Source organism: Pollicipes pollicipes, unplaced genomic scaffold (assembly GCF_011947565.3).
Source record: "Pollicipes pollicipes isolate AB1234 unplaced genomic scaffold, Ppol_2.1 Scaffold_5724;HRSCAF=6776_pilon_pilon_pilon, whole genome shotgun sequence".
NCBI lineage: Eukaryota > Metazoa > Arthropoda > Thecostraca > Pollicipedomorpha > Pollicipedidae > Pollicipes > Pollicipes pollicipes.
This window is the reverse complement of record NW_023596746.1, coordinates 40,964,750-40,974,227: the sequence shown is the minus strand read 5'-3', so window position 1 is coordinate 40,974,227 and position 9,478 is coordinate 40,964,750. Positions and strand designations below refer to the sequence as shown.

At 47.7% G+C, this 9,478-nt stretch overlaps 1 protein-coding gene across 1 annotated transcript; it reads left to right on the top strand.

Moving 5' to 3' along the window:
• The first annotated feature begins 59 nt into the window (after nucleotides 1-59).
• LOC119103297 (telomere length and silencing protein 1 homolog) lies at nucleotides 60-7,014 on the top strand. Its single transcript, XM_037226766.1, has 6 exons — nucleotides 60-71; nucleotides 2,737-2,882; nucleotides 3,157-3,259; nucleotides 4,218-4,318; nucleotides 5,848-5,981; nucleotides 6,408-7,014. The coding sequence occupies exons 2-6, from the start codon at nucleotides 2,767-2,769 to the stop codon at nucleotides 6,578-6,580; spliced, it is 627 nt and encodes a 208-aa protein (XP_037082661.1). The 5' UTR covers nucleotides 60-71; nucleotides 2,737-2,766; the 3' UTR covers nucleotides 6,581-7,014.
• The last annotated feature ends 2,464 nt before the right edge of the window (nucleotides 7,015-9,478 follow it).

Here is a 9,478-nt window from a genome sequence, read left to right as displayed (position 1 = left end):
AGGAGGGCTCATGGAATTGATGTGGCAACACCTTGCTAAGGGAGAAATAAAGAAAGGAAACAAAGAAGCAGGTAACTTTTCTGGGTCCATGGTGCAAAATATTGCCTTGTAGCCAAGGGTTTATCAGTTAAAATGCTTTTGTTTATAGTATCCAGCTATGATATTATCTGACCATGTTTGAAGCCAGGCAATTTATCTGCAGCATTTATAACATGTGTCGGCATCTGAATGAGTTAGGATGAAGTCATGCATCATTCTCAACAGGTTCATCTTGTTCAAATAATTTAAGCCTGATCAATAGTGTCAAAATTGGTCACATGCTTGAGGTCTAGTTGTATTGCAAGCACAAAGCAGCATGAGCTATTGCCACCTCTGAATGAGTGTGTAATCCAAAGTAATGCACCTGACACTGAGAAAGGCAGCTGAGACAAACATGCAGGGCAGAGGATGTTTAAGTATTGGCCCATTACTTGTAATACAGTATTTTGTCACAAAGATGAATATGATCAGATCCCATGAATATGACAAGCACCACCATTGATTGAATGTTTTTAGTGCAATTCAGTGCCACCCAGTACATCCTAAGTCTGGGAGTCTGAGGTATCTTCTCTGTTACATACATTACATTCTTTTTTGTTGTTTTCTTCCCTGGCTGGACAAGGCACCCTTTGAGGCTTTAGAGGTCCTTATAACAACCATGATGTTACATGAGTGAATTATTGAACCATCAAACCAATTGCATTGGAGCTGCTGGGAAGTTGGCAACATCTTTAACCTTATCTGATGATTTGAAGGTCATTCTCATGGTGTATCATGAAGGACGCTGCTGTGTTGACATGTTAGTGCTTGCTTTATGTAATCTCACTGCATTGCATTTTGATAACAGAAAGCAAATCAGAAAGCTCAAGGCTTTATATGGTGTATTTTATAACAGCTGTAGATAAGTGGACACATTTACCCAACATGTGGCTGACAGGACAATGAAAAAGAGGTTGTCACTGTTTGCCAACCATGGTAGGCTCTTAAGATTGCCAAAAAGGTGTAAAACTTGGAAACCCAGGTGTTGAATTTATAGCACCATGCTTAGTAGCTACAAACCTCCGGAGAAACTGCAGGGGACCTCTGGGGCCCCTTGCACAGGTGGGGTTGAAATAGGTTCGGTCTGTTCTTACTAGTTGACAGAGATGGACTTGGCTGAGTCTGTCGGGCGGTACGTTCCAATTATTTGCCACCCCATCATTTATTTGCCTCCGTCTTAAATTCCTCGACATTAAGGGGAGTGTTCCACTTTGTATGTGGTTTGTAGCTGGAATAGCAATCTTGAAGATCATTCGGCGTAGTTAAATACTCAGCCCTTCTTTAAGCACTAAGACTCCAGTTTCCGAGGCATACGCCAGGGAAGATGTGCAGACTATTTGGGGGGGGGGGGATATTTCAAGGTTACCCGGGCTTCCATGACATAATAACGTCATTCAGATCCTGTTGTTCCATTGGCCATGCGGCGTTCAAGGCAAGTGAAAATATGATTGTGGAGTCGCTGGTATCTGGCGTTCGTGGGCACGATTGCCAGAAAAAAACGGCCGTTAGTTGACTCTGAATCGTTGTTGTGCACGTTATGCAAGGTTCTAGCACCAATCACGTTTTGTACTTACATACTATAAGACTTAATGGATTTTTCCTAGTTCTTACGTAAATAAGATTTGGGATCGAAAAACTTGAAAAAGTGCTATAACTGAGAATGTGAGTACAAGTAAGTACCTTAAACTCACGCATAGTTTTACAACAAAAAAAACACGAGGAAGGACCAAAATACTAGTGCCTGATGATATTTGGTTTAGTACATATCGGGCACCGCCGCGGCCACCTCTCGGGGGATCGAAGAACTACAAGTGAGTGCTATCGCACAAACGTTTTATCACGCAATCAAGCAATGACATCTTGGTCATATTTACTAAATGCATAAATTGTGTTATCTAGAGCAGTTTATTCCACCTGAAAGCATACCAGTGGTAAGTGAGCTTATTTCATCATAGCTGAGTATAGCTGAGCATAGCATTATAGCATAACATCATTGCTTCATCAGGTTCATGTGTGGAACATTTCTTCAACATTCTTGTGACGATGCAATGCCGTAAAGGGCGCGTTATGGTTCAGGCAATTCAGAGTCGAAGTAGGTGAAATATATGCATGCAATCATCAATGGATTTTGTTTGATTCGTGTAATCTAATTCCAGGCGTCAAATGTCCCATTGCCTCATGTTTTGTGCACGTTGGCGGCTAGTATCCAAGATCTGCCGCGCGTTAGCACTTCGTACTTTTGGCATTACCTTTATGGTCCGATTTGGCATCATTTGACATTGATAAAAGCGGATGACGGAGGTTACGTGTACCGATAGGCTCCTGCAGACAAATAACGCTATGAGCCAATGGCTGAAAACAGCTCCTTTTGTCTCACATGCTTGCTCCTGGTCTATGATATAAAACATGAAGAGAAATTCATTATTTTGCACTTTTACCAGGCTTGGCCCAGCGAAGCCCATTGGGGATTATATTGACATCCGATGCAGTATGTGCGACCTGTCTGTAAATATGTTCCACGTGACCCTAGCACATCATGTTTCTGAGATAGCATGGAGCCTGCGGACCCTGTTGTCCGATAAAGGTGAGAACAACTCTCGCGCGGCATTGGCCGATTTATACCAGCCGCTGTACGTTCCCTGTGTGTTTTCTGGGCAGAATGATCCCTTCAAGAAGAACACCGGTGGTATGCTGGATTTGGCTGAGATAAAGAAGGGCGGCGACGACACTGATGACGCCTACGACACAGGCATCGGCACGACGTTCTCAGCGGAAACCAACAAACGCGACGAAGACGCCGAAATGTGAGCCAACGTGCCGTAGCAGCTGAATGGAGGGTATATTTCACTAGCGTCATCGTTGCGCTATCGTCTGTGGGGACGCGACGCGGTGAGTTGTAATACTCATTTCAGTTCGCATTGAGATGTATGGATAGCCAAGCTTGTAAGTGTATGGATGATTTAGTGCCGCCCGTCACGACTCTGTGCAATCATGGCACCAATTGCGTGTCTGATGCGATTGAGTCCGATCGTGTTTGCCTATCATTTATAGTTTTTCTCCACTGTGACTTTGTTTCAGGCAAAAGTATATTGAGGCAGAACTTGCGAAACGTCGTGGAGTCCAGGAAAACGAGGATGATCAGCAGAATATGTACATGACACCGGAACAAGTTGCACTCATGGTAAGGGTGGAATGTATCTGCGTGTTGCTAAATCCCCGATTGTAACTGTCAAAGGATAGAAGGCTCGATGTTTTCAGTTTGGTTTATTGCATATTGTTTTGTCGTCGGAGCTGTCTGACTCGTCACGTATTACTTGCACCGCATTAATCGTATTGCTTGATGAGATAAATTCCTTTTGCTCTACTGTTGCATTTTTGTGACAAGAGACGGATTGTAATTGTAACTATCTGACCAATGATGACAAAACTGTCTGACTTATCCGGAATGTAGTACTGAAGCGATGATAACTGAATAGTTTTACATGGAAAAAACGTGACGTCGCCTATCAATGGTTGTGATAAGTAATAGTAGAATAGAGTAGTAGCAATAGTAGATCATACCTGCATTTCATCAAGTTTGGCAGAGACACGTCATGTGATAGAAGCTGCTGTCTGCTAACAAATTATTCTGGGCATCCATAGTCTCACCAGGATCATTTACCTTATTCCTCCGAAATCATAGCTATGTGTGTCATATCGATACACCTCAAGTGTAGAGCATCCAACAAATGCAGTTTGAAACTGCTGGTTTTGTGAAATAGTTTATCCCACCATTTATGTTCACGTTCATTCTAACCAGGTAAGATTGTGATAGCCAGTGATACAATGAGGCTCAGTAAATAACGGTGAGTGTCAGACTGTGCCCGGCGCGCGCCTGATCCGCTTGAGCCTAATTGCAAGTCAACCAGTCGTCAACTGACGAGTAAAGAATTTTAAGGTCCATACATGTTGCCAGCGACGCTGGATTTACGTACTCACAGGGTAAGCTGCTTGTCCTAACATCATTACAGCACTGGCTTTTCTTTGCCCAACACGTGTCTCTTAATGCAGACCAGGTGGAGATATATTACAGCGAGCAGTGTAGTTAACTCTCATGTATTGTCTCACGCCACGTCTCAAGCATTTGCTTGGCGTTTCAGGCTGTACCAGAACATTTGAGAAAGAGCTCAAACAAGAAGTCTGAAGAGATGCTCTCTAATCAGATGCTTAGCGGTATTCCAGAAGTGGACTTGGGCATAGAGTAAGTCTGGATTCTGGGCATCGTAACCAATAACATCACGTGAGGTCGTAAGACATCCCAGAGCATCCTATCATTCATGATGCTGAACCTAGGTGTGTTGTTTTTCATGGTATTTGAGCCACGCGGACTTCGACAAGTGTCCAATGCAGGGTTAATGTGCAGTGCTAGGCTGCCAGGCTGTCGTGGTTCACAGTTTTTATTTACCGTTAGCAATGCCTTTAATGCCCCGTTGTCGTTTTTCGCTTTCGAACACAATGAGTGAATGGCGGCGATCTTAAATTTTTCAGCCCTTCTCAACACGTGTTGGGAACATCTTACCTAAAAAAACAGATATGTGCCATCCCAAGAAATTGTACTGCCAGTATTCACAAACCGTTTGCCGACGTTGTTAAGCAATCCAGCATCTGTTGAATGTTGCGTTCTGTTCCCCAGCCGTTTCCATCTTCACGGATGTTGAGGATAGCAGCCGGTTTTTTTTTTTGTTTTTTTTTTTGCTTCCAGAAGTTTCGAGCCCATTACCGTCAACATTAAATTTCAGAATACCTGGGGCCACGTTGCGATAACAGCACAAATGGAGCTCCGGTAGCAAAGTTAGGTTTCAAGGATGTGTTGGTGTAAACGGTACGAGGTCCTCGGCGTGATCATGAGTCACCGTTATGTCAAAGCCATGGTAGGACTTGATCTGAGATGACGTTACTTCACGCCAATATGACGACACGCAATGATACCACGTGAGCGCTTTTGAGTTTCAGAGCTCGTTTAATGTGCACCTATGATGACTTGTCCCCGCAGCCTTTCTTTGGGTCATACTGGGTTTATGTATTCATGGAGGGTCAATTCAATTTTCGGACCAGCGTGTGCGGCGCCAGTTTAATTGCAATTAAGTGATTTACACAATATATTCCCTATGTAATAAAGGTTTTTGAACTGCTCGCTGAAGTTGAACTATAAGTCCTGTTTTGTGTTCTTATTAAACCCAAAATTACCACTGACTTACGAAAGGATCTGCTGGTGCACATGCATCTTCTGAGACAAGCGCTGGTGTGAACGGCATGAAGGAGGCACACGCAAGGTGTCGATTAACATCCATCCAAATATTTTGATATGACATGTTCTGATGTGTTACTGAACCCGTACAATGCTGTAAGCAGTCATCTAACATGAAGCAGACACCCTGGCTTACCAATGCCTTGCAATGGAATCGTATCACTGGCGTGAAGTTAAATGTATATGCAGTTAAGATCTAAAGGTCGTCTCACATGACTTACCATGTGGCGTCATCAATGACCTAAATGTAAGAATTGGCATGTGCAGGTCTGCATCGTTGCGGTAAAGATGCGGGACGTCTCTCGCCAGTTGAACCAGCCCAGTCGGTTGGTTAATTCCGGGGTGCTGCGGGAGGGCGTTAGATACGGTGTTGGCAAGATGAAGTCGACGTAGTACAAATACACCGGCTGCAACCGCTTGGGTAACTCACTGGTGCCTGCTGTCCCATTGTGGTAGCTTTATTTGTGTACTTTGTGTTGCAGTGCCAAGCTGAAGAATATTGAGGCTACGGAAGCTGCCAAAATGAAGCTAATTGCTGACCAGCTGAATAAGAGTGATGGTCCATCACACTTCGTGCCAACGAATATGGCTGTCAACTTCGTTCAGCATAACAGATGTAAGCTCAGCTGCAGCCGCTTCTGAGTACGGGAAAGACTTCTCCCAACAAGTGCTTCTTTTGCGACTCACAACACGCTCGGCTTGTACCGTTATCCTGACTTAAATGTGCGTGTCGTTAACACGGACCTGTTATCATAGGTTGACGGCTGAATCCCCCGTGGTCTTTCTTGTTAAATTGGGACAATTTGGCCTTGTGGCGACTCGGAACTACCAGTTGCACCCAGCGGTGTTTTGATGAGATGATGTACCGCCAATTCCATCAGACGTGGACCGCAGGCTGGTTCGTTGACGGCGGTTGTCCACCGAACGGGCGTGATGAACCGAGGGCCTCGCCTGGCGTAAACATATCAGCCCTCCGGCACCTCTGCCGTCTCGCGACCGAGGACCGCCCTGTGTGTATGTCCATTCCGTCGCCCGCCCGCAGTCAGCATCAAAGAGCCGGCCAAGCCCAAGAAGCCGGAGCCCAAGCCGGAGCCCAAGCCGGTGCTGGTCGTCGGAGGCGTCAGGGAGGAGGACACGACCGAGGGCAAGCGGAAACAGGGCCAGGCTAGCGACGACTACCTCTTCAACAAGTTCAAGAAGCAGTTCAAGCGGTGACCCGCGTGAAGTGCACGTTGGGTGAATTTTGACGTCCACACACATTGTGGACGCCGACACTTCATTTGCACACATGGTGTCATCGCGATAAAACAGCGTATGTTGCTGGGGATGCAGAGCCGCAACCTGTGTGCGTTCATTGGACTGGTGACCATGCTTGTGAATGATTGTGAGTTCCGTGTCTTCATCACAGCGCCATGTTGGTTGATGATTACGTTGTGTTATTTAATTCCCCCATGCGCATAACGCCATCGAAATGTGCAGACAACCTCTCAGTTAGGTTTCATGGATGGAACGTGTGCTCGGTGTTGCGTTTGTGCAAGCCCGTTAATGCCCTTTTTACTGCTTCTGGAAAATACTCTGAGGCGGACTGCTTTTGGGGAACGACTAAAAATGTGCAGGCCTTGTCCACTTCAATATACAATTGGTTAAGATTTTGGTGTTTTCCGCGTGTTGCTTTGGTCTGATTTTAATGCCTGTACCCAGGAAGCCAGCATGTGTGACGTCCTCATTACAACGTAGTGCGGGGCGATCGTGTTCTAGTGACCAGGGCGCCCAACTCTGGACTTGTCGTTCATGGACTCGGGCCCCTGTCACGCCACCACCGCCCCGCACAATCTTGTTATAGGGAAATTAGCTGCGACACGAAAGAAACAAGTGGTGAACAACGTTTACCAGATTTAGGCGACGGTCGGAGTAACGCTTCTCCTTATGATTACGCAAGGCTTCGCCGCCGGCGTAAAACTAAGCTGCAAAGGCCTACGTTTTAACGTAGTGCCCCGCATCGCTGCCTGAGTGAGGCAACTGGCGGACGAAGTTATTATAGTGGGTCTGATGAACGGGTGATTGGGGTTCGGCTTTCCTGAGCGTGACGCTCGCGTCTCGTGACCCACCGTCACCTTGTGATCACGGCCACGTCCCTCCTATCGACTGTCTCGTCCGTAGTCCACGGGCCGCACACTATTATATGTTTCACCAAACCTGTACAAGTGATGCATAGCTGGACCAAGTAGTCTGTTCACCCTAGCCGTATGACTGCGAAGGGTGCGCGCTTTTAGTCCTCTCGACGGACGCCACGTCACTTTTTTGGGGGCGGGGCCCAACACTAACATCCTGTTGCACCTAAGATGGTTGCGACTTATTGATATTTTGTATTTTATATTTTTGTTTTATTTTTATTTTTATTTTGAAATATTTCCGAGTACCACCTCGACCTGAAATCCTGCCACACACTCCTTGGCGCTGCGTGAATAATGGAACCAAGGAAACAAGGCACGGGTCAACCGCAACAACCAGGGAACGATGAGTTTTAAAAATGTGTCGATCCAAGTCGCATAGCTTTGTTCAGTTCTTACTCGACCCCACGTGTCACGAAAGCCAAGCGTGAAAGACTGCATGGTTTTAACGCTTTATTTCACCAGTACTTGGACGGAGGTAATCACATCTATCCGTAGAGATAGGCGTTTCATCATATTGTGCATCGCCAGAAGACACATGCGAGACCAAAAACAACAACGAGAGGTGACAGGAACGCGCAGCAGTGACCAGCTGGTTGTACAGCCGACCACTTCGTTCGACATCCTTCGACGCCGCCAGCTCGTCCCTGTGCATGAGCCGATCACGGGCGCTCGGTGCGCACCAAAGGTTTGCCACTTACAAACGAATTTGGACGCGAGAACCCATTCAAACAGAAGCGCCTCACGCTAGAGAAACCACTCTGAAATATCCCTAGTAACATGACCAGCACGAGTGTAGAACATACCTAGAAAGATGGCTGAAGGAATGTACACCCAACCCCCCCCCCCCCCCCAACCCCCCAAAACCACCAGCAGTACTTCGCGGGCGGGTACGTTCGAAAGCGCACGCCATGTGGTACAGTGATCAAACGAGGTCGGAGACACGATCACTTGAGCCATTCATAGAATGCAATAGACCCAATAAAAAATATCGTTATGTAGGCACACTGTTCCGCGGCGGCTGTCACACGCCACGCCCCTTGCAGCGATCCACTATGAGCACAGCTCGCCGGGGACCCCGTGCTTACAACAAAACCGCCAGCCCGCCCGAACGGCAAAATGCCGGGGATCGCACGGTGCGCTGTCCGACGTTCGCCACGACAATGTTGTCATGGACCGACAAGCCCGTCTCAGCTGGTCACTTTGGTCATTTGTACGGCGAGCACGACCGGGGGCGTGCAGCAGCGAATGTTTGCGGTTCAGCCCAGCGCATTGCACCCGGGGGGCAGCTGGGAAGGAGTCGCCGCCAGGGCGCACGGACCGTCGCGCCATCCGCACGCGGTCGGACCGCACCAGCGGCCGCCCAGTCCGCACGGACCACCGGCGGCCGCAGCAGAGATGGCGTTCGAAGCGCCCTCGCACCGTCTGAGCCTTGGGCCGTGCCTGTGTACCACACTGTACAAGAGGCGGTCAACGCGTTCGGTTGGCTACTGTAATGCGAACACTGCCCGGATAGTCGGCCGTCGGGACTCCCGGATCAATTTCGCCGGGGCAAACAGTCTTCCCTTTCCTTATCGGACATGTTTGCAGCATGAGACTAGTGGCAGTCAACTCTGAACGGCTAAGATGCGAGATAGCTTCCCCACTCTGAATTATCGCGATGTATCCGTGAAATTAACTCAACCCACGCCTCAAATGAGATCGGCCGTGATGGCTTCACTTATTACCCAGTGGGCATGCCAAGCTGTAGCTCTGGATCCAGCATAGCCCTTCCCATACGTGGCCACGCCACAATGCAGAGTCGGATCGGCGCACATCACCTGACTAGCACCGAGATCAGCTGACTGGAATATGACTAGACGCGTTTGACTGGAGTCTGACTAGACGCTGTTGACTGGAGTCTGACTAGACGCGGCTCACCCACTGGACCGCGGCCTCAGAG